Genomic DNA, 25,199 nt, shown 5'->3' with positions numbered 1-25,199 from the left:
TGACTGAGCCACCCAGGCACCCCTCCAGAAGGATTCTAAACCTTGAAAATGTCAAAGAGGATTCCAGTAGCAAAGAGGATCCCCAATATTGCTGGCTCCAACACCCACCTCTGAAATGAACAAGGGCTTGGAATCACTCTCCGGGCCTCAGTGTCCCTATCTATAAAATGGGGGTCATAATACTACCCTGTGGTATTGTTGGGGTGTTGAATGGGGAGAGGACAATAAACAAAGCCAAATACAGCACCTGACAAAGTAAGTGCTCTCATACAGAACATAATAAAATAAGCACAGGTTAAAAAACCATTTTAAATTTTCAAAAATAAATAAATAAATAAAAATAAGCACAGGTTATTGATCTGAGAACCACTTGGCTACGGTGTGGACTGAGGGCATAGAAGGAACCCTCTTACACTGTTGGTGGGAATGCAAGTTGGTACAGCCACTTTGGAAAACAGTGTGGAAGTTCCTCAAAAAATTAAAAATAGAGCTACCCTATGACCCAGCAATTGCACTACTGGGTATTTACCCCAAAGACACAGATGTAGTGAAAAGAAGGGCCATATGCACCCCAATGTTCATAGCAGCAATGTCCGCAAATAGCCAAACTGTGGAAAATGCCGAGCTGCCCTTCAACAGATGAATGGATAAAGAAGATGTGGTCCATATATACAATGGAATATTACTCCGCCATCAGAAAGGATGAATACCCAACCTTTACATCAACATGGATGGGACTGGAGGAGATTACGCTAAGTGAAATAAGCAGAGAAAGTCAATTATCATATGGTTTCACTTACTTGTGGAACATAAGGAATAGCATGGAGGACATTAGGAGAAAGAAGGGAAAAATGAAGGGAGGGAAATTGGAGGGAGAGAGGAACCATGAGAGACGATGGACTCTGAGAAACAAACAGGGTTTTAGAGGGGAGGGGGGTGGGGGGATGGGTTAGCCTGGTGATGGGTATTAAAGAGGGCACGTACTGCATGGAGCACTGGGTGTTATACGAAAACAATGGATCGTGGATCACTACATCAAAAACTAATAAACCCCTAAGAGAAGGGGTTTGTATTGTATGGTGACTAACATAATAACATAATAAAATTAAAAAAAAAAAAAAAGAAGGATGGAGAGGACAGGCTCTAAGGGAACGTGTGTGTCTGATGACATTTTAAAGCTAAAAATAATGCAACATACATGGGAAAAGCAAGCGTTACCATCTTTACAAATCAAGAAGGAAAAGACAAACCCCCCAAAGAAAAAGTCAGCAAAGAACACACAGACAATTCATAAAAGAGAAAATACAAATGGCCAATAAATATGAAATAAAGTTCAACCTTACTATCAATTTCAAAGAAATACAAAATTAAACAAGTATGAGATCTATTTTGAGCCACAAAATGGCAAGAACTTTTTAAAAATGTAACAGGCAATGCTGGCTAGAGAGAAGAGCACACTCAGGCATGAACTGCTCTTCGGGACTGCAAGGAGGACGTTTCTAGAGCACACATTGGAGGTGCGGTTCAAAGACCTTGAAAATGGGGATTCCCTTTATTTAGAAAAGAATCAGAGGTTCGCACCACCATATGCACATTTGGGGGTATCAACTCCTTCTGTCCTCCCGTCTTTCCCACCCCTCTATCCACAGGTAAACGTGAACAACGGTGTCCTGGCTGCAGTCCACAGTCCACAGGACCAGCGGCGCCTCCCTTGAGACGGAGGGCAGGGCAATGAAGAACAGGTGAAGTTGGAGACAGGGGGTCATTCTCCCCCGAGCAGTGCCAGAGAAGGTTGACCTTCCCCAGGAAGCAGGACAAAGTAGCTGCTCAGAGAGGCCAAGACAAGAGTGAGGGGGTGTCGTCCAGGTCCTCAGAGTGATGGACACCAAGATGGGATTAGATGTATGAGAGATTTATTTGGGGAACCCCATGAAGGAGGAAGGGGGAGTAGACAGAAGGCAGGGAGGGCCTTCAGACCATGATGCGGGCTGACAGTTGGGGAAAGAGAGAGAGGGAAGGAAGGGGCCCCCACGGCTGTGTGGCTTGAGGAGCTCTGGGGCCGAGCACAGGGGCGGCGGGAAGACCCACGGTAAGCTGCCAGTTGGGAGAGACACTGCAATGGGCAGGAAGTGCCCAGCTCTAGCGGCCCCTGAAGCTTCCGGACCCAACGCAGCTCTCTCCTGGGCCACCCAGAGGCAGGGAAATTTTCTGGAAGCCGGGTTGTCTGCCCTAATCCAACTGCAACAAACTTAATCGCTCTCCAGTCGGCTCCCCAGGGCTCCGCCGCCGCTGCCTTCCTCTGGGACACCACCAAGTCAGCCCTTCCCAAGGCCTCTCCCTGGCCTGCTACCTACCACCCCTCACGCCGGCTGCCCTGCACCTGCTCTGGGTGTTAGAGAAGTCAGCATGGCTTTCCTAAGAGAACAGCTGCGTGAGACACGGAGCAGTGCCTTCGTCCCTCATACTGGCTCCTCCAGGAAGGAAGGAGACGTGGATGAGCTCTGCCTCCCGGGCCCCCTGGCCTCCGGACCCCCTGGCCTCCAACTCCCTGCCATTACTCGCCTACTGGCTCAAGCTTCCCTGACTTTCAGGGAGCCTCCAGTGTCCCCGTCACTACTTTGGTGACACCTCCACTGGACCTCCTTTGCTCCGGGTCTTAGAATAACAAACTCATCAGAACAAAACGATTCCTGCGGGCATTCCTGCCAAAAGTAAGGCACAGTACTGGGTCCCCTACCTTAACTTTGATCTTTCCCTACAAAATAAGTATTTTAATCTCCTTTACAGTTGAGGAACTGGAGACTCAGACAAGGGGAGTCACCCACGATCTCAACGGCCAGGGTACGCATGCTGAACCACTCTTGCCGCCGGAGCAGAGAGGGGTGTGCGTCTCAGCTGGGGCCAGACCAATGGGCAGCGAATGCCACAGCCAGGGAAAGCACCGCCAGGAGAAAGGCCCAGCCGTCATGAGCTTCTCTAGCAACACGGGTGCCTTCTCTAGCCAGAGGGTGGGAGTGGGGGTAGGAGCTGGGGGCGGTGAGGATACTGGTTGAATTTTCATAACGAGCTGCTGATCGTGCTTTACTTACGGGAATAAAAGATAAGCAGCCTTTTGTAAGGAAAAGCCCAGGTAAAGATCTAACAGTGCTGATTCTGCAGGAGAAGCTGGGGGTCCCCGGACTGGACACGGCAGGAAGATCTGTCAGGCAACATCTGGGTGGGTGCTCCATTTTTCCAGCTCATCCTAAACTGGTTCTTGGGACGAGCAGAGAAGACAAAGGCCCTCTGGGGGTCCCCCTTCCACAGAATATGACCAATTCCTGGAGTCTGGTCAAGGCTGGGAGGGTAAGCGGGGTCAGGAAGAACTCAGATCATTTGAGCCCTGGGGGTCCAAGGGTGAGGTGGTCTGACTCCAGGCCCAGCATGTCCCTGGGCTCCATGCCCCCAGGGTCCACACCCTCAGTGTTTCCTTGTTCTAGAAGCTCCATCAGAAGGGAGCAATGGAAGCCAGGGCCCCAGGCTGAACTCTGGACCTTGTATCCGACCTCACTGCTCCTGTCTACCGGCAGCCCGCGGCATCCCAGTTCTCGCCATACCCAGTGCGAATGACTCGTTCATTCTCTTCCCAGAAATACCACAGGCTCTGGAAGGTGGGGCTGTCCCTGTCACAGCCCCATGTGTGACTGTTGAATCACTGCCCACAGCCCACATACAGGCTTCTCCACCTTCCACAGTCACCCTTATATACAGAAGTCCGCACATGCTCATTAACACCCACACGTACACCCCTAAGGCAGGCAGGGTCCCAGCAAAGGCTCGTCTGGTTTGGGCACAGGGGCAAATTGGCGTGGCAGGACCCCCAGAAGACCCAGAAGCCTTTGGGAAAGAACGCAGGGTACGGGAGTGGGAGCCAGGCATATCGAGGCCGCTGGCCTAGGTGCCAGGCCCCCAGGGGGCAGTGGGAAAATAGGGTGGCAGCTCAACCAAGTGACCTCGTCGGGCTCCTTGACTGCAAGTAAACGCAGACCCCAGGCCCTAACCCAAATGACACCTCCCAGCCTGGGCACTTGAGTGCGGGAGAGCCTCCATGATGTCTGAAGTTCTGGAAGGCGCAGGGACGCCCCCACAGCGATGACCAGACGTGGGATAAGTGAGGGACTACTCCTGAGCACCCCAAAAGGACCGGCGGAGAGACTTTGCGAAGTTGGCTAAAACTGACCTCACGCTTACAATGCATCAGGGGCTGTTCGAAGGTTTCGCGTGTCTTCACTCAGCGAACAGAGTCTTCAGATGCCCTGCACCAGAGGGGCTGCTGACCTGGGAGCCAGCACCGTCCACGTAACTGCCAGATGCCCTGCCACAGGCAGGACGGGCCCAGGGAGCCTGAGGGGACACACCCGTGAACACATCATCCACTCCTACGTATCCCCAGGCCGAGAACTGCCCAGGTGTGCGTGCATGCACACACACACACACACCACTATGCATGTCTCTACATTCACATTCAGAAGCCACAGGGAGCATCCTTGGACTCTGCTGTGCTGAGAAATAACCCCAGGAGGCCTTCCCTCCCAGGCTGAGAAGACCACCACCCCTAGCCCACGGGGCTCTGGGTTCCAGCTGACCTCGGAAATACAACCCAGAGGGTTTCATTCCCCTAACGCTGGGAGAGCATGGGGAGGAGACTGGGATCTATGCCCTCTGCCTCACTCTCCTCACTGCCTCTTGACACGCCAACCTCTCTATGCCATTGTGTCTAAGTATTTGGGGGCCGGAAGGGGCCAAGCAAAGCCCGCGGGAGTGAGAGAAGGAAGTAGAGGCTGAAATCCGACCTCCGTCATAACCCCTGAAATTTCATTTTGCTCCATGTCCCTGAACACAACAGTCCTTCACACTATAGCATGAATTAGCCTATTGTGTGGCTTTCTTCAAGGAGGGGCTCAGCATGACAGCCCCAGGCATCCAAAGTGAGATGGTCACGCATGAAGGATGTGAAGGAAGGAGAGGGATGTCTGGAAAAACCTACCTTCTCCAAGAATCAGTGCTTTCAACTCACCTTGCCCACCCACCACTACTCTGAAGGAGCCAGGACCACAGCTCACATCAGTTCTAGAATATACTACAGACATCAGCAGGCAGGCACACTTTACATTTAGCCATTTTTAATGCTCAAAAGCTCTGTACAAAATAAAGTCACAAATGAGTCCTCACAACACCCCTGTGAGGTAGGTAGGCAAGTATTATTCTCCCATTTTACAAATGGGGAAACTGAGGCAGAGAGGCAAAGTGACCAGCCCGTGGTCCCAGCACAGCTGAAAGTCAGGGTCAACTGTGAGAACACAGAGGATCCCTCCCAGTTCAGCCTGATCTGTGACCCCTCATCTAGACTTTGTCTGCAAAGAAATGAAAACTTTTTAATTCATGCAAAAATAAAAACAAAAACAAATCCAAAAAGGTAGTGAACAGACATACAGTAGTTTTGCAGAAGATTTCAGCCAAGATGGCCAAATATTTTCCACTACTAGGTAGATATGAACAACTCTGGCCTCTCCTCCTGAGACCAGAGACGTGTCCACTGGTTTTCTGCAGAAGTGCATGCGTCCAACCAGGGAGGGCTCCCAGGCCGCCACGAGCCAGGCCCAGGGGGGCAGCCTCCACACCGGTCAGCCCCCGGGGCTTCGGCGGACAGTGGTCCCCAGAGGAAGAGCTGCACGACTCACCTCCACAGGGCGGGCCCTTCCAGCAGCCTTCCCACGGTGGGGACAGAGCTGCTCCTGAGGCCTCCCACTCCTCAACCCTCGGCCCCTCTGCTCCCTCTGGAGGGAAGCTCAGGGGTCCTCAGCCAGGATGGCCTGGAACCCCCCTTAGCCCACTCGCATGCTCCGCTGTTCACTCAGGGCCCCCCAGCGGTCCTCGGGGCTCCTGCTGCAGCGGAGGGGGACCTGGGGCCACCTGGGTGGCCAGGGCGGGGAAAGTGCGGTAGGATCAGCTGCAGGGAGCCTGGGCTTCCTCAGCACTGCCCGCCCTGGCTCCCTGGGAAATGGGGCAGGCCTCTTCCATAGGGCTGCATCCATCTTCTAGAAGCTCCTTCCTCCCGAGAGGGACTCCTCCCTTCTAGTTCGTTGGGGACCTCCACAGTCCCGCCAGCCCCAGGGGAGGGGGAGGGGAAGGAAGGAGAGGCAGAGCCTCCGCCAGACCCAGCAGGCCACGCCGTTGCGCTTCTCGGGGTCTCCAGGTTGGAGATGGGGCACGAGAGGCAAGGAAACTGGGTGAAGCTGCCACTGAGGTGACAAATCCACCAGAGCCCTGTCTGTTCCCCAGGGACCGGGGGCCCCAGGGCAGTGCTCAGGCAGCAATAGGGGAGAGGCCAAGCGGGGAGGGCAGAAAGAGAAAGCAAGCGGGAAACCGGCTCCACACCCCAGGCTGTCAGGACCGCTGTGAGGTGGCCGAGGAGGGTGCGCGTGGCCGCAGCGAGTAGCTCTGCTCGGCTACTTGGGGACCGAGCTCCCTGGAAGCCGTCTGCGGTCTGCAAGGCACGCGCGCCTGTTGTTCACAAGTGTAACCGTGCACTACTCGTCCTATAAAAAGCTCTTTTTAAAACAGGGTCCCAACCCCGCCCCAGTCTCTCCGGGGGCCTGGGTTCCTCGGCACCACTCCCCGTGAAGAGCACCTGGAGCATCCCCAGCCTGCATGGAGCTCCGTAGGAGGAGGCGGGTAGGGGCCGGGGCAGGGGCAGGCAGGGGCAGGGGTGGGGCAGGGAGCCCATCCTACAGGAAGTCCCCAGCGGCGGAGGGCTCGGGCCAGCGGCTCTGCTCCTGCCACCGGCAGCGCAGCCTGGAGAAGGGCTGGTCCTGCCCGCTCTCGAGCTCGGGGAAGCCCAGCTGGTTGAGGATCTCATAGACTCCGGCCTTCGATGCCACCTGGGGGAGACAGCAGAGCTGGGGGCTGTAGTCCCAGGGAAAGAGGCTGTCATCCAGGCCCACCCGCCCCCTCCACATCACCACGCCCTCCTCCCCTCGGCAGGCTCTAGATCACACAGCTGAGCCTGGGGCCCAGCGCTGCCTTCCACCAGCTCAGCAACCTGAGCAAGTTTGCGTTTTCACTACCACGAGCTTCAGCTTCCTCATCATGGGGACAACTGTCTCTACTTCCCAGGACGATGCTGGAGGGCTCCAGAAACACAGAAAGCACCCAGCAGATAGTAAGGAAGAGGAGAGCGGCGCAGGAAGCCAAGTACCCCTGTGCCCACGCAGCCCTGATGTTCCCATTGAGACACGAGGGGTCACGGGCCCAGTGGCTCATGGGCATTACAGCCGGGGCCCCCACGGAGGGCTAGAGAAGGCAGTGTGGGTGTGGGAGCCAGCAAGCAACCCTGTGGCTGTGTGTTCCGGCCGTAGACCAGGCAGGTCTGTCACAGGCCTCCCCTCAGGCGGGCAGGGGGGGGCCTCCTTGGACGTTCTCCATGCAACCCTGTGGCCCAGGGCCTGGGAGACACAACCCATTCAGTGACCAGCCCCCCTCTCTCTCCACCATCTTAGGAGATGGGGAGGATGCAGGCTCCACTCACCAGAGGCAACCTTCACCCCCACCCTCCACGCATCCGCAGGAGGGAGGGACAGAGGGCCCCTGAGGCGGGAGCCCACACTCCTGACTGGAACAGCTCTCTCCCTTCTAGACAACCCCCAACATGCACCACCTAGTTTCAGCTGGTTCAAGCTCCTGCCCAGCCCCTGGTTCTCCCAATGTCCACTCTCCAAGCAGAACCCAAGCAGAAGTGTCCTAGGTTCCCCACGACCTCCATCCCACCCAGGGGTCCAAAGAGGAAGCCAAGTCCAGGCCTGCTCAAGAGGATGGCCCCAATGTGGCCCTGGGTCCCCTGACTCAACACTCATCCTCGGAAGGACCACCCTTAAGGCTGTCTTCAGCTCACACAGGGCCTAGCGCACGGCACCAGACGTATCTCATGGCATCCCCACCACGACGTTCTCAGGTGGCAGGGACAGCATTAAGACGATCTCCGCCTTCATGCTGAGGACAGCTAGAGGGAAGGGCCCACCTGTCCAAGGTCACGGCTGGAAGGGGGCAGGGGCCAGGCCACCACGCAGGGCACAGGGGAGGAGGGAACACAAGAATGGGCACGAAGCACGCAGGTCACCTCAGCCCTGGGGATGCCCAGAGCAGGGCCGGGCCTAGCACACTGCCCTGTGCCGTTCCCCACACCACCCCCCTTCTCACTGATTCATGCCTCCGACTTCCCCCGACGGCCGGCCACGTGCAGACGCCGGGCCGGACACCCAACGCTGAACGAGACACAATCCTGATCCTGGAAGCTTCCCATAGAGCCAAAGGACAGCTCTGCCCACGGGGGAGCCTGCTGCCGGGCCCGCGGGGGCCACGTGGGGCGGCCTCTCACCTGCCGCATCCACGAGCTGAAGGGCCTCTGCCAGGAGTCAGCCTTCTCCAGGTGGAGGTAAGCGTTGAAGAGCACCAGGTACACGTAGCGCTCCAGGTACTGCAGGCCCCGCAGCAGCAACCTCCCGGCCTCCGGCTCCGATTTGGCCGCTTTTGCCTGGAGGACGGCAGAGGGTGAGAGTCCAGCGGGGCCTCGCCCCCCACCCCCAGGCACGGACACAGCACACACACAGACACACAGACACACACGGACACACAGCACCAGGGCTGGGACGGGAGGGTTTTGCACAGCGAGGCCCACGGCATGGCCCCGGCTCAGGCTCCACGGGAAGCCAACGGACGGCAAGGCTAAGCCATCGGGGTTCTGACCGTGGACACAGCAGGGCCTCCCCTCCGCCCCCGAGGCCTGGGCTCTGCGGCCTCCAGTGGCTCCCAGGCAGGTGAGTGCGTCTCTGCCTGGGAGGGGGACCCGCATCTTGGCCTCTGACCCCAACTGGTCCTTAACGGACCTCCTTGCCCATTTCTCAAATGGCTCCGGATCAGGGGCAGAAGGGGGTGAATCCAGCCGTCTGGCCCCGGCCCCACCCTCCTCAAGGCTGGAATAGATCCTAGAAAGGCCACCAGGGCCTTTCGGCTGGGGGCAACGAAAGATACAGAGGCTGAGGAGAGAAAGAGGTGCGTGTACTGGGTCGGGGGGTATTGGTGCTTTTAACAAGCCATCCTGAGCACCTTCTAAGAACGGTACCAGGCCACGTGCCAGGGGGAGAAGGAACCGCCATGCCACGTGACTGGAGATAGGCTTCCCAGAGAGCGTGGGATGTGGCTGGGCCGTGCGGGCCGGCAGGGTTGGGGTGGAGAGAGCCAGCAGCCCATGGGGCGGCACAGAGGTGTGGACGGTGCCCAGCAGGCGGGACCCGGAAGGCGCTGGCCTGACTGGATCGAGGGTGTGAAGGGACAAGAAGGGGAACTGGGCTGGCAGGCAACTGTGGAAGCCCACGCTCTACTCTAGTCCAGCTTCCCAGCCTAGCAGGCGGACGCCGGGGCCCCAGCCCAGACCCATCAGAGCAGAGCCTGAGAGACACGGGCCTACGCGATCCTGAGAAGCTCCCCGGGGACTCTCTGCAGCCAGGGTGGAGCCCCGTGGCTTTAGCTCAGGGGAGTCACTGAAGGTGTAGGGGCAGGAGTGACCTCTGAACAGAAGACTCACAGGAGGCTAATGCTTAGGAGGAAGGGGACTTAAATGGGGTCTTCTTGAGGCTTTCTCAGCGTGGGCATCGGTGGGCACCCCAAGGCACACAGAGTCAGCTTCCCTGTGGCACGGTGTCCTTCCCGCCATGCCTGAGTTGCTCCTGTGACCCACCACGGACGTGCAGCCCGCCCTGGAGGGGAAGCCCAGGAGAGGGAAGGCCACACCTCACCCCACACCCTCCAGGCGTCCATCCGGACCCACAGCAGCTCTCTGTGCACCAGGAAGAAGACAGAGCCCAGGGGCATCCCCTCAGGGGCCAGGAACATCCTCGGAGGGCACAGCCAGCCCCAGGCCCCCAGGAACCAGGAAGGGCGGCCTCCCCACAGCTGGGCCACAGCTGAAAGCCTTCCTGCTCGGCACACCTCAGCCCAGTGGGTCTCCTCTGGAAGGCTCCAGGGTGGGCCCACGCCCCTGACACGACATGACCCATAGCCCCAAGAACCAGGAGCTGGAGTGGGCCCGTCTGCAGGGCCTGTGGTCCCCCACCTCTCACTTCCGCCTCAGCTAACAGCCTTCCCGGGCTCGAGTGAGTGCTCGGTAGGAAGGAGTTCTGGGGCACTGGGGATGGGGCAGGGGTGGGAGGTGGAGAGAGGATGGGGCCCTGGATGGGCGAGGGGCCCATACCCACTGCCCTGACTCCCTGCGAGACACGGCTCTGGGCTCAGTGCTGCCATCGAAACTCTCAGCTCCCAGGTTTCTGGAGGTAGGATTGCTCAGGTACGTAAGGTACGAGGAAGCGCCTGTAAACCATGAACGGCCACAGCAAGTCATAGCACAGAAGAGAAAGCTACAACATGGGGGTGATGTGTGCATGGGCCCCGCCTGCAGTGACCCTTGTGGGCGGGGGCAGCGGGAGAGGGCAACGGCAGAGCAGCCAGACCAAGGGATCAAGACAGGGTGAGGGGCAGCCGGACCACGGAGGGCGTCAAAGAGGCAGCGGTATCTGAGGTGGGTTGGGGGGCAGAAAGGTGCCCTAAGAAGGGGAGGAAAGGGGCCAGAGGGTGAGGTGTATCCAAGGTAGATGACACGGAAGAGGGCGCAGAGGGGGAGGCAGTGGGGGGCGACTGGGGCCCAGAAGAGGGTGTGGAAGGCCAGCCAGGCCCTGATCCTACAGACAAAGGGGCCACCGAGGGCTTCTGGCGGAGGTGAGGGTGGAAATGGCCCCAGGGCTGCTGCAGGAGCTGACTGGAGCAGGGGAGAGCAGGGTGCCTCTTGTTTTAAGGATCAACCAACCAGGTACTCAAAAAAAAAAAAAAAAAAAATGCAATTCTGTTTAGAAATTAGGCAGTAGACACACACACACAAAAAAACAAACACGATTTTACCTAGAGACAAAGTACGGCCAATACACCACCACTACCACCCCGCTCTCCGGAAGGAGGATCATTCCATGCTGCCCGGCACGGGGCACTCCCCACCCCATCCCTCCCACTGCCTTCCCCGTCTCCATCCCTGGAGCTTCTTGAAGGAGAGAAATTTACCCACAGTTCCACCAGACAAGAACCATTTTAAACTACTTTCAATTAGAGTGCTCAGGAAACATCCTTTGGGCAAGAAAAGCCCACGGTTCTGGGGCTGGCCCTCGGGCACAGTCACCTCAGCCCTATCTTCTCCAAGCCCCCGCTCCCACGGGGACAGGGGCCTGCTGCTCCCAGAGACACCAGAGAGGACTGCGTCTGAGCAGTATTCAGGGTGGTGAGGTTGGGTGATTCCTTCTGAGCCCTACTGGCAACGTAGGGTAGAATTATCCCTAAATTCAGACCGCAAGTAAAGGTGACAGCTGACACCCCCCCAGAAGGTTCCATGGGCCCATCTTGCGCGATCACAGTCTGTGATTTGAGACAATGACCCATCTTCCTATCAAGGCCCTGGTTTCCTTAAAATCAGCCTATGTGGGCACTGTCTGGGGAGGAGGATAGGCCAGCCTCCTCCTGTTGATAAAAATAGTGGAGCTGTTTTTAAATGGCCTGGGAGGCCAGGCTGTCATTAGCTGTGGTGAAGCTGGACAAGGCTTCCTCATCCATTGGGACTGAGCCCTAAAATAGAAGAGGCCTAAGAAAGGTGGCCAGGGCGCTGGGCACTTCAGCTCTCTCAGGCCAGTGGTCAGCCAGCACCCACGTGGGCCCGGTGTTGCCAGCGGTGGCCCCCTTGAAGCTCCTCCCTTTGCTGGGCCACGTGGAAGAGACCCACCAAGGCAGGGCTGATGCCCTTCCCCAGGTATGTCCAGGGTCTACCACACACCACATGCCAGGCTGAGCATGTCACATCCAGAGCGGAGTGTTAGATCCTAAAATGTCTCCTAGAGGGACACCCACTTTGCAGATGAGGCTGGGTAAGGCCAAGTAACTGCCCAATGTCAGAGTTCCCAGCTGGGACACAAATTCCAAACGCCCAGCTGTCTGACCACCCTGGGCCCTTTCGCCATCATCAAGCTCAACCACACCCTGCCTCATGTTTGCCTCTATACCTTGACCCCACCATGCCCCCACCCACCCCCTCCCTTCCTCCTGCCTGGAAGGGCCTTCCCCTCCACCAGGCCTGGCCCTGTTCCACTCATCTCTCCAGGCCCAGGCCGAGCCCCTGCTCTCCTGAAGCCTGCTCTGAGTGCTCCAGCCTCCAGCGCCTTCTCGGCCTCCTCTACTCGCCAAGGAATGATCAGTCTGGAAAACAAGCCTGGGGGCAAGCACCAGATTAGAATGAGGTTTACATCTTCCCTGCCCCCCCTGCCCCCCCCCCCGAATGTCAGGGTCAGGACACAGACTAGGCATGCAGTAGTCACCCAGCTGGTGGGTGAGCACTGACTCCCCAGGCCCTCTCAGCCAGTCTCATGCTTCCAATGCCATCTGGAATCTAGAGTCCAGACGGGACACTGGGGACCCCACATGCACGCCTCCACCCCCGGGGATCCAAACTCCATGCTGAATGGAGACTCCAAGCACGCTGCCGTGCTTGAGGGCTCCAGGTAGGTTATCGATCCAGCTTCTCCAACTCACAAAATATGTCCCAGGCGAACCTCCTGAGCTCCCCCAAAACCTGCCCGTCCACATGTCTGTGCATCTTAATGTCTATCCTTCTTGCTGCTCAGGCCAAAACCTGGCCTTCCTCCCTAACTTCGCCCTTTCTCGGCCCCACATCCAACCAGTCAGGGCATCCTCCCAGCTGCTGCTCACCTCTTACCACCTCAGGCCAAGCCGCCTCACCTCAGTGACAGCGGCTGACTGGCCTCCCTGGCCCCCCCTACCCCCACTTCTGCGGCCTAGTCCCAACACAGCCCCAGAGTGAGCCTGCTAGAACCTTAAGTGGGCACCTCTGCTCAACCCGCTGCACAGGCCCCCGCTGGCACTCAGAGTAGAAGCCGACGTCTGGGTAATCATCTGTGCGATCCCAGAGCAGGCCCCATCCCACCTGCCCCCGTAACGTCTGACCTCCTCTCCTGCCCCTCAAACATACCAGGAAGCCCCCCCCCCAGGGCCTTTGCACTTGCCATATCCCTCTGTCTGGGTGTTGGCATGGCTCCCCCACTCACCCCCCTCAGGTCTGTGTTCAAACGCTACCTTTTCATCAAGCCTCTTCTTGAGCCAGACCCCATGTAAAACTGCAACCCCCTAGCCCCACAGACGTATCACGACCTGATACAACGTGACTTTGACTTGTGTCTTGTTCCTTGTGTGTCTCCCTCCCTGGAGTGTGGGTTCCATGAGGGCAGGAACTTCCCTGTGCTGTTCATGAGGTATCTCCAGAACTAGCACAGTGCCTGGCACTCAGGAATCCTAAGAGAAATGTCTGCCGAATCGGGGACCAACGAATACTTCTATCTCCCATTTTTATTAAGCCCTGCATCACAGACTGCCCGGGGTTACCTAGATCAACGCTTCTGCTTTCCAGAAGGGGAGACCGAGGTCAAAGAGGTGAACTGACCTGCCAGGGTCGCATGGAGAGCTGGACGCAGCCCAGGCCATGGGAAAACAGAGCCCAAGGAGAGAAACAAGAAAAAGCGAGGCCAGGCTCAGGGCCTGAGTCAATCCAAGCCAGACGACACCCCCATTACTGGAGTCTGCCTGCTGCCCTTTCCCTGACCCACTCAATAGGAACGAGCATGGAAGGCCTGGTGCCTTCGCTGTCCAGCTGGGCAGGCAGCTGACAGAGCTCAAAGACGGCTAGTCTCTAAGGGGCGAGGTCCCAGAGCACCGACCCCATCATCCTTCTCAAAGCTCAGTGCCACCCACTCCTCGTCAGACACTGGCCCCAAGCAGTGTCAGCCGCTTCCAGGGGCTTTTCTGTGAGTCCCTGCAAACTCCCCTCAGGCCTGTCCTGGGGCCTCGAGCACAAGGAAGCTTTCTCTACCTAGGAAAATGGCCCTTGGCCCATAGACAAGTAATCAGTTTTCCAAAGAAAACATTCTTTTTTTAAGATTTTATTTATTTGAGAGAGAGCATGAGAGCGAGAGAGAGCACGAGCAGGGGGAGGGACAGAGGGAGAAGCAGGCTCCCCACTGAGCAAAGAGCCCCATGTGGGACTCGATCCCAGGACCCTGGGATCATGACCTGAGCCGAAGGCAGATGCTTCACCGACTGAGCCACCCAGGCGCCCCCAAAGAACACATTTTATTCAGGACTTCCAAAGCAGGAATGGACTAAACCCGGCACCACGGGCTTCTCGGTGCACCATTCATTCCATGAACGTCGCTTACCCCTAGGTCAGGCTCTGGGATGTGGTGCCAAGACATGGCCCTCAGGCTCCCACTGCCCTGCACGTAAGCTAGTGAGTTGGCCAGGTGGCTCAACCCCCCTGCCCACCGCACCCTATATACCCCACCCCTACTTCATCTTGTACCCAGGCTGTGCTCACCGCCACCCTTCCAGGCAGGTAGAGAAGCAACGGTGACCCCAAGTGACAGATGGGAAAGGAGAGGCCCAGGCAGGCCAAAGCAATTCGCCCAGGGGAGTGCAGGGAGTTCCCAGCAGAGCCCAGGCTAGAACTCGGGGCTTCCGACCTAGACTCAGGGCATTTTTGGGTGGCTGGAGAAGAGTGTCCTCTCCTGGCGGGCCAACAATGTGGACAAAGAACAAAAAGGTATAAGGAAGGGTAGGAGTCAGTTTTCCTATTTAATCACATGGTGACTTATTCAACCTTCCGCCCATTCGTCTGCTCACGAGACAGACGTCTGTGGAGCCCTACCTGTGCCAGGCAGAGTCTGGGGGTCAGGGGGTAAGAGACAAGCCATGGCCCAGCAGAAGAGAGACGAGCAGCAGAGAGCGGCGCCCCTGGTGACAACCACAAGGCTAACAATGGCAGCAGTGAGCACAAAGGCAGGGTCTCCTTGATGGGGACCCCCTGAAAGCTCCAAGCCTGATGGTGCACATGTAGGAACAAGCCTGGCTCACGGCAGGTGCTCAGGGCATGTTTGCTGTCGGATAAAGCAGGAAGTCCCCCTGGAGGGTGGAGATTGTTCCTGCTCAGCCACACCATGGGAAGGACGGGAAAGCAGAGAGGTCTCAGCTCTGAGAACATGTGCCCTACACACACACGCACACAACATGCATGCACACGCGCGCACACGCACACACACGCACTTCGAGCAGCCGCTCGTCCACCCACTGGCTCTATTTTGGGCTGGGTGTGAAAGAGCCCTGGGAAGCAACCCTTTCCTTCCATCATAGTTTATGTGACAGCTCAGTTCCAGGGCTGCGCTAATTGCACGGTCCAGGCCCTGGAGACACATTACCTATTGGAATGAGGTCTCCAGGGAACAACTTTGGCCAAGCCAGAGTCGTGGAGAGACTGAGAGGGACCCCACCTGGGGCTCAGAGCCAGAGCTGTCTCACTCTGTATTTTTCTGAATACCCTTTGTCTTAGGGGGCACCAAGCTGAACCTCTGCCCTTTTGGCAACTCTGCACCAACCCAGGGCAGCACGTACAGGAGGCCCTGGTGGCTTCCTCACTGGCCCCTTCCTTTCCACCCCCCACAACAAAACTGCCCCAAGTGTCATGGCCATCGGGGAGGAAAGGAACACAGGCCGAGGAGTTGGGAGATAGGTTCTGGTCCTGCCTCAAGCTGATCACGGTGTCATTAGGCCTCACTGTCTTCCTCAGTAAATTGGTCTAGTAAAACCTACCGTCACCTCCTTACCAGCTACTCTGAGGACCAAAGGAGACAAAAGAGTAAGTTCTTAGAAAACAAAAAGCACTGCTCAAAGTTAGAGATCTACAGACGAAATCTCAATTCGAGACCAAAAGACATCTTATTATATCTCTCTGTGTGGCTACTTTTATCTCAGTTTTTCTTCAAACTCTTTCTGAAGGAACAGACAGGAGACACATTAGACTGTTTTAAACACAGAACACTAAGAATTAACGTCACCAGCCAAGGCTAAGGAAAAGGCCCCTGGCATTAATGATTCTAGCAGGACTTCCTCCAGGAGCCCTGACCTTGGTTTCTGTCACAAATATTTCTCCCTTTCCAGGCCCAGCAGGAAACAACTAATTCACCAGATGGTGTCCCCACCGTGGGCTGGTGGTCATCCCAGATTCTCCTAAGCCTAGGGCCCAGCTTTGTCACCTCTATCACAACCCCACGGAGTGGCTTAGTTCAAAGAGCTTTCTCTTTCTTTTTTCCTTTTGAGGTGGTTTTTAAAATGCCCCAGCATTCTGGCCCCCTCACACACATAGCGTTGGTCAGGTCCCAGCCCAGGCTCACTGACGCTCTAGAGAGTGGAGGACACATCGCTGGCCTGCAACCTGCAGAGGCCAGGCAGCCTGGGACAGGCCCAGGCAGAGAGGGGAGTCAAGGCTGTCGGACCAGGGAAGGCCTGTCTCTGTGGAAAATGTATGTACAGTTTTAGTCCCATCCCCCCTCTGTGCCTATGACCTGAGTCTGCAATGTGCTCTTGTCCTCTAGCCTTCTCAGGCTGGGAACACAAGGGCATGGGTTGTGGCTTCTAGTTCTGATTCCCCCACCGCCCCCAGCAGCAGGGCTTGAGGTGGAGGAAGGCGGGGCTTCCTCCAACTTGGGCAGCAGGATGGCGGGGCAGAGAGGGCCTGATCTGGGAATCCGGGTCTGGGGTCTCGCTCTCCTCCTGCCATCCACCAGCTGTGGGTTCTTGGGCAAGCCCAGCGCCTCCTTTCCTCAAATGCAAACATGGATGTGATGGTACAGACTGCCCTTCATCAGGCACAGATACAGAGTAAGGACTGAGCCAGACCGTGGATGTGAAAATGCACAGTGAGCCATGGGCGGGGGGGGACCTCCCACGCTGTCTCTGATTCGGGACGTATGGGGGGGGGCTTGGTCCCCTGGCCTCCAGCACTGGCCTCTAGCAACTCCCAACCTCCCCTCAGGAACCCCTCCATCTTCCTTCTCCCAGCCCACCCCGGTCACCCAGACCCTCAACACAGACTTCAGGTTCATCTGAGTCTAGAGGAACCCGAGAGCTCACCAAACCCAACATCCTTCCCCTCAGCTTTAGAAAAGCACCTCCCAAACCTCCTTTGAACGTGAGCAAGTCAAGTGAAAACCCAAGCTCTGGCCCTGCCTTCCTGCCTCCACCACACCTCAGTGCGGAGGATCTTTCTGGAATTACTGCAGTTAGTTAACGGAGGGGGAATGAGAGAGCCAGCATACCAGCATTTTGCAAACCCTCCGTGAAATAAAGAATCCAGGGGATGAGCACCAGCAGCTGCCCGGTCACAGAGGAGACCAGGGGGCCTTCTGTACCCCCGTGGCAGCCCACAGCATCACCCGTGATCAGTTAGAACCAGGGGTACAACTAACCAGGTCCAGACTGCGGATGACTAGGAAGCAACCCGCTTACCTCTGGGGTTACGCTTCTGGGGAATAAAAGGGGGAAGAGCTGCTCTAGATTCCATGGGCCACATCAGCCAAATGTGACATATGGTTCTTATTCGGATCCTGATCCAACTGCAAAAAGACTTTGTGAGACCACTGAGAAAATCTAAACATGGACCTGGTGCTGAGTGGCATGAAATAACTTTTAGAGGGTGGGGCCTGGGAGCGAGGATCTTTGCCTCTCAGCCCCGCTCTGATACCAACTCACATGGGATGCTACACAACCCACTCTCTAGCTCATCTGTCAACAGAGGGGACAAATGCTCTGTAAGTCTTTTAGCACTAAAATCTGAGGGTCCCTGTGGGGATTCTGAAGCTACAGGATATCACAGGACACTCTGGCCCTACACGGATCCTCAGAGCCCTCCCATTAGTTGAACACTTGACGTGTGTCAGCCCTGTACTTCCGGTCCCTCGTGTCCTTCCCGCACACAGCCCTGCTGGGAAACAGTACTGATACAGCCTGGCAGGTGGGACACAGGCGGTCAGAGAGGATGAAGACGGCTGTCACCCACATCCACATTCCTTCTGCCAGTCAGCCCAGAACAATCCGGCCATTCCAGAGTCCACACACACGCATGCATGGAGCAGGCCAGAGGCCCCTTCTAATCTCAAGGCAGCTGGGGCAGCTCAGGCCATCCTGACCTCAGGCAGGACATACACTCTGGGTCTAGCCAGGCCAGGTCAAGTGCAGGGTGAAGGAAAGACATTCTGCCTTTTCTGGCTAAAGGACATAGTGGCCTGGTCACCAAAAGCTGTGATTCACAAATCCGTGTCCATAACCAGTTTCACAGGTCTACAGGAACTTAGAAACACAGATCTGTTCAAGGACTCTTAACTACTCTGAGATCATGTCCACTCTACTCTGAGATCATGTCCATTCTACTTTTCTGGTACTAAAATATTCTTTCTTTTATGAAATGCCAACCGTGTAGATGGTAGTTAGGTTTTTAAATTTTTGCTTCTTTCTTTCCTTCCAACTCTCCTTTCTTTAAAATGGACACATTTAGCAAGGTTATATACTGGCAACCCTAGAAAGGTCCTTCCCTGTTTTAAACGGGCCTCTTGAATCCCAACTACCGGGATTGAGGTTGCTTTTAGCTCTTTCTTTGTTCTCTACCAGTAGTTCTAGGATCTCTAAGATTAGTGTCTTTCTAAGAAAATATATCAGACAGCGCCTTCCCTCTCTCTCCCATCCCGCTATCTGTCCACATCCAGGTACCCGGGAAAGGCTGTGGGAGGACACGGTGAGAAGGCAGCCATATGCAAGCAGGATGAGAGAGCTCAGTGGAAACAAATTGGTCAGAACGTTCATCTTGGACTTTCCAGCCTCCACAATGTGAAAAAACAAATTTCTGTTGTTTAAGCCATGTGGTTGTGGTATTTTGTTGTGGCAGCCCCAGCTGAATAATGCACGTATGATGGCCTCTCCCTTCTCGAGGTTTCGGTCTCATCTGCAAAAGTGAGACAGTCACATTCTGTGAGGCCAGCAGGACCCTAACGCCAAACCGAACAAAGACGTAAGAGACCAAGATCTCTTATGAATCTGACACAAAAATCCTCAACAAACCAAATCTAGCAACATAAAAGACACACCATGACCAAGCAGGATTTATCCCAAAATGTAAGGTTGGTTTAATACCTTCAATTAAAATATCATACTGTATCAATAGAATAAAGGGCAAAAAACAAGATAATCATCTCAACAGACATGGAAAAAGCATTTAACAATATTCAATATCTCCTCATGAAAAAAAAAAAAAAAAAACAACCACTCAGTAAACTAAGAATGGAAGGGAACTTTCTCAAGCTGACAAAGAGTATCTATGAAAAAGCTACAGTTAACATCAGATTTAATGTGAAAGGCTGAAAGCTTTCCCCCTAAGATCAGGAACAAGAGAGGGTGTCTGTGCTCGCTACTTTTACTTAACATTCTATTGGAGGATCTAGCCAGGGCAATTAAGGAAGAAAATTAAATAAAAGACATCCAAATTAGAAAGGAAAAAGCAAAACTATCTCTATCTGCATACGACATGATCTTGTAAACAGAAGATTCTAAGAAATTCACTAAAGAAAGTATCAAAACTAATGAATTAGTTTAGCAAGCTTGCAAGATAGAAGATCAATATACAAATATCACTTGTATCTCTATATAGTAACAATGAACAAACTAAAAAATGAAATTGAGAAATTAACTCCATTTACAATAACACAAAAGCAATAAGCTACTTATGAATAAATTCAATATAAGAAGTGTAAAACTCACACTCTAGAAACTATAAAATATCTTGTAAAAAAAACAAAGAAGTCCTACATAAATGGAAAGACATCTCATATTATGCATCAAAAGAGTAACTATTGTTAAGATGGCAATACTCCCCAAATTGATCTGCATCAAAATCCCTATCAAAATCTCAGTTGGCTTTTTTTTTTCTTTCAGAAATTAGCAAGTTAATCCTAAAATTCATATGGAAATACAAGGGACCCAGAACAGCCAAAATAAGTTCTGAAAAAGAAGTCGTACTTGGAGAACTCATTTCCTGATTTCAAAATTCACTACAATACTATGGTAATTAAGGCAGCAGTACTGGAATAGAACAGACAGATCAATGGAACAGGATTGAAATCTCAGAAATAAGCCCTCACATTTACAGTCAATGGATTTTTTTAGAGGTGTCAAAATAATTCAATAGGGAAAGAATTGTTTTTTCAACACATGTGCTGGGACAACTGGATATCTCCATGCAAGAGAATGAAGCTGGATCTCTACCTCACACCATATATAAGAATTAACTCAAGATGAATCAAAGACTAAATATAAGAGCTACAACTATAAAATCTTGGAAGAAATCTACTTACCTCTTTGAGGTAAATTCTCATGACCTTAGATGAGGCATGACACCAACAACAGAATGTGATGTATCCATACAATAGAATATTAGTCACAGAAATGAACGAAGTAATGATCCGTGCTAGAACACGGATGAAACTTGGAAACATCATGCTGAGTGAAAGAAGCTGGTCACAAGGACCACATCTGTATGATTCCATTTTTATGAAATGTCCAGAATAGGCAAATCCATAGAGGCAGAAAGTAGATTCACGGTTGCCTAGGGTTGGGGAAGGGCGAAATGGGGTGATGAAAATGTTCTGTATCTGGTTGTGGTGATGGCCACACAGCTCTGTGAAAGTACTAAAAACTGTTCAATCGCACACTTTAAATAACTGGATCGTATGGTGTGTGAATTCTATCTCCATAAAGCTGTTATTAAGAAGACAGCAAGAGGGTGAGACTCGACTGCAGCAGATCCCCCAGTGTGGCCCCCCACCAGGAGCATCAGTATCACCTAAGAGCTTTCCAGACCTACGGAATCAGAAACTCAGAACTGGAGCCCAGCAACGGGTTCTCCAGGTGATCTTGAAACTCACTGCAGCTGGGGACTCCCGCTTAGACAAGGTGGTCCTCAACCCTGACTATGCATTGGGATCACCTAGGGAACTGTACAAAAAAACACTCACACGCTGGCCCCCCCAAGCAGACCTAGTAAATTAGACTCTCTATGCATGGAACTCAGGCATGGGAATGTTTCAAAGCTCCCGTGTGAAACCAGTATGCTGTCGCCGCCGCCGGGTGAAAAGCACTGCATTAGAGTGAAGGCCTTGTGTTCTTCAGCCTCTTTGAGAGTCTGACCCAGGCCCAGCTCACTAAGGCCCCCTGGTGGCCATACTGGGGAATGACCATCTTGCTTCTGCTCCACCCCCACCCCACCCACCAATCCACCACCAGGGAGCCCTGGGATGGGGTTCAGGGATCCCTATCGTCCCACTGCTGAGGTCAGCAGCAGCCTGTCCTCTGGAACGGGGGTGGGTGAACGTGGTAATCAGAAGATAATGTCAAGTCATCTGACTGGGCCAGGAGAGCTGTGTAGGACAGAGCCCCATAGACAGCTAATGGGAAGGCACTTTTTTTTTCTAAAGAGACTGAAATTCTGGATTTTTACATAAAATTTGTACCTTTATGGAAACCGTTTCATTTTAATCATTTCATGAGTTATCCAAACACAATTTTTAACTGAGGAGGTCAATCTGGGGGCCAGCCCCAGCCCGAGGGCAGCGCAGACATACATAGGTCCTGAGTGGGCAGTCATGCGGCATCAGCCATTAAAACACTGAACGGCTGCCCTGCTGGTCATTAAATGGCCACCTGCCAAGCCCCGGGAGTGGCCCCATCTACCAACCTGACTCCTGCCCCGGACCCTCGACACCGCCCACGACCCAGAACCTGAAGCGTTAACATCTGACACCACAGGGGTCAGGACAGGGCGTTAGTTCTGACTGGCCATGTCCTTGACTGGTCCCAGGGCTGCCACAGCTGTCAAATACTCTGAACATCACCAGCGCATATACCTCGTCAAGCACTCCCGAATCAGGCAAGGGTGAGTTGGGGCTGGGCGCGTTTCCATTTCACAGGTCACATCCAGGAGGTGAGGAAGTAACAGAACCGATGAGGGCCCCACGGGAGCCCTAGCCACCTCACATCCAGTCAGCCACAACCTCTCTGTGCACTAGGGGAGGGACACGTGGGTCAGGGCGAGGCTCACCTGGCGGTAGGTGCAGATGATGATCTCCCGCAGGTGGTAATGCATGGGGGTCATGGTCTCACTGACTGTGTCCAGGGCCGCATCTACCTCCTTCTTCACGCGGTGTCCGTCAGGTAGCAGCTGCACCACCTTCATCACCACCTGGGGCCAGGGGAACACAGAGAAAACCAAGGGGGGTAGGTGAGGCCGCCAGCCCCAGCAACAGACTCACCCCACACGAAGGAAAACCTCAAGGCCCATCTCAACAGTGGTGCTGGGAAAATTGGATATTCATGTGCAAATGTAACTCAAAACAGATCAAAGACATAAACACAAAGCTAAAACCATAAAACTCTTAGAAGAAAACAGAGAGGAAAACTTCATGACGTTGCATGTGGCAATGACTTCTTGGACAGGACATCAGAAGCACAGATGACAAAAGAAAATGACACCATCAACAGCGTAAAAAGGCAACCAACAGAATGAAAGGAAATATTTGCAAATCGCATATCTGCTAAGGGATTGATATCCAGAATATACTGAAAATTTCCCATAACTCAACAACAAAGCAAACCAAATCAAAAATGGGCAAAGAACTTGAACAGACATTTCCTCATAGAAGACATGTAGGTGGCCAATGAGCACATGGAAAGATGCTCAGCATCACTCATCATCAGGGAAAGGGGACTCAAAACCACAATAAGATGCCACCTTACATCCACCAGGATGGCAACTATCAGAACAGAAAACAACAAGTGTTGGGAAAAACGTGGAGAAAACTAAACCTCTTGTGCTTTGCTGGTGGATATGTTGCCACAGACAACAATACGGCCGTTGTTTAAAAACTAAACAGGTTACCGTATGATCCAGCAATTTCACTTCTGAAAGTGCAAGCAGATATCTGAACAGGTATTTGTACTCCTGTAGTTCATAGCAGCATGACTCACAATCACCAAAGGGTGACAAGAACCCAAGTGTCCACCGACAGATGAGTGGATGAACAAAATGTGGTCCATACGTACAATAGGATAATACTCAGCCTGAAAAATGTGTGAAAGCTAACAGACCCTCAACATGGGTGAATCTTGAGGACATCACGTTAAATGAAATAGACAAGACACAGAAAAACAAATACTGGATGATTCTACTTGTATGAGTTCTATGGAATAGTCAAATCCATAGAGACAGAAAGCAGAACCACAGTCACCAGCAGCTGGGGAGGGAGGAATGGGGGGTTATTGTTTTATGGGTATGGTCGGTTTGCGATGAATAGAAAGTTCTGGAGACGGATGGTGGTAATGGTTGCACAACAAAGTGAATGTACTCAGTGCCACAGAACCATACACTTCAACACAGTTAAAATGGCAAATTATATGGTAGGTACATTTTACCACAATGAAAAAAATAAAAATCTAAGAATCAGCGAATCAGCAAGAAGGAAGAGAGGAGTTTTAGGAGAGGAAAGAGCACATGCAAAGGCCGAGAAGCTGAAGGAGTTTGGCAAGTTTGAGGGAGCATGCAGAGGCCAGGGTGACAAGACAGCAGGGACAGCGGGGGCGGGGGACGGGAATGTGATGAGGCCAGTCGACGAGGCAGGAGCCGACCACAGCGCTGACACCAGGGAGCCACATGCGAGCTCTGAGCGCCACGTTCCCCGCCCCCCGTAAGACAGGGACTTTGCCGCCTACTTGCAGGGCGTCTGGGCTGACGGTATGTAGCAGGGGCACAATACAGGGGTGACTAAATCGGAAATGTGAGTGGCCATCCACCCAGTGCCCTGGACTGAAATAGGGGTGGGGTGGGACAGGCCATGGCCCGGCATCAAGGTCACCGGCCCCAGCTGGGGCCCAAGCGCCTGTGAGGCAGGCGTCAGCGTCACCCAGACAAGATGTGGCCAGGGGCTCCCCCAGGGCACAGAGCAGCCCAGCGGCAGGGCCAGGCAGACGGGGGTCAGTCTAGCCCTCTCTTCTCCAAGAGCCATCTGTCAGGGCCCGGAGCCAAGCTGACCTGTGCTTTGGTTTGCTCATCTGTGAAATGGGAGCAGGGGAGCACTGAGATGATGAGGTGCAAGAAGGTGATGTAATTAATAGGAGCTCTGAAGATCCCCCAGACCTGCCAGCAAGACTCGCCCTCTCCCCTCACCAGGTATCCCCGGGGGACCCCGTGGGGTGTGCTCACCTCAAACTCGCCCTTGGTGAACTTGGCATCAGGCACACTCACGAGCTCCTCCTCGCCCACCTCGGGGAAGCCCTGGGGGAGGACAGCTGCTGGGACAGGGAGCACGTCCATCCAGGTCGCGCCCTCCCCCACGTGAGGAACCCCTTGCCGGGGGTCTGCCAGCCCCCAGGCCCTCTGCCCAGGACTGATGGGAGAGGCTCCACACCATGCACCATCCCTGTCCCCCACACGCTCCTGCCCCTGCCACAGCCAGGGTCCCCGGGGCCGAGTACCACCCTGCCCCTGTCCACACAGGACGGGCCACACAAACCTGGATGTGCCAGAAGGCGAGCACGGCCACCACCATGGCGGTCGTGGTCCGGCCCTGGCCACTGAGGCAGCTGAACACGAAGCCAGTGCCCGGGTCCTTGGCGAGGGCAGCCCGCAGAGCCTCGAGCAGTCGGTCAAAATCCTGGGTGGGGAGACCAGGGTCTGAGTCAGGCAGCCGGTGCTCCAGGCTGCAGACTCCCGATGCGGCCCACCCCTCCAAATGGCAACCCCAAAGCAGCGGTCCTGGGGCAGCCAGGCACAAGATGACATGCTTGTAAACAGCCGTGCCCCTGCTACCTTCCCCCCTCCCCCAGGTGCGCGAGCGCACACACACACACACACACGCACCCTCCGCCAGGCAGCGTATGAAACATGCGTATGCCATTCCCACGTGCTGTGTCCCCCGGGGCTGCGCAGGGACCCCTGGCCTGGCTGCTTGCCTGAGAGGGACCCAACCCAGGTCCCAGCCTGAGGGCAGGGGTCCGACCTGAGCAGATCACTGCAGCACGCGCCCACCAGGGGGCGACAAACAACAGGCAACCAGACCCGCAGAGGCAGGAACCACAAGCCCCGTCTCTGCCTCTCACAGGCTGCACTTGAGAGGTCCCCACACGCCCCGGGCCCA

The 25,199-nt window shown here is 54.6% G+C and overlaps 1 protein-coding gene and 1 long non-coding RNA gene across 5 annotated transcripts in view; both read right to left on the bottom strand.

The window, feature by feature from the left end:
* Positions 1–6,129: 6,129 nt before the first annotated feature.
* Positions 6,130–25,199, bottom strand: part of LOC118018360 (paladin-like) — a 70,347-nt gene continuing 51,277 nt past the window's right edge. For all 4 annotated transcript variants that reach the window (XM_035016824.1, XM_035016816.1, XM_035016808.1 and 1 more), the window contains exons 16-20: positions 24,576–24,716; positions 24,266–24,337; positions 22,109–22,249; positions 8,414–8,569; positions 6,130–6,920 (exon numbers count right to left, since the gene is read on the bottom strand). In XM_035016824.1, the coding sequence (XP_034872715.1) occupies positions 6,768–6,920; positions 8,414–8,569; positions 22,109–22,249; positions 24,266–24,337; positions 24,576–24,716 (663 nt within the window). In that variant the 3' untranslated portion in view covers positions 6,130–6,767. The remainder of the gene's footprint in view (positions 6,921–8,413; positions 8,570–22,108; positions 22,250–24,265; positions 24,338–24,575; positions 24,717–25,199) is intronic.
* On the bottom strand, positions 17,796–20,579 carry LOC118018389. Its single transcript, XR_004681381.1, has 2 exons — positions 20,367–20,579; positions 17,796–18,961 (listed from the first exon to the last, which is right to left on the bottom strand). It is a non-coding gene; the product is annotated as an uncharacterized LOC118018389 (long non-coding RNA).

The sequence above is a fragment of the Mirounga leonina genome, unplaced genomic scaffold, assembly GCF_011800145.1.
Source record: "Mirounga leonina isolate KUSES-001 unplaced genomic scaffold, KU_Mleo_1.0 Mir_106, whole genome shotgun sequence".
In the NCBI taxonomy this organism is placed as follows: Eukaryota; Metazoa; Chordata; class Mammalia; order Carnivora; family Phocidae; genus Mirounga; species Mirounga leonina.
Note: the sequence above shows the minus strand (reverse complement) of the source record. Positions and strands in the feature narration are given on the sequence as shown.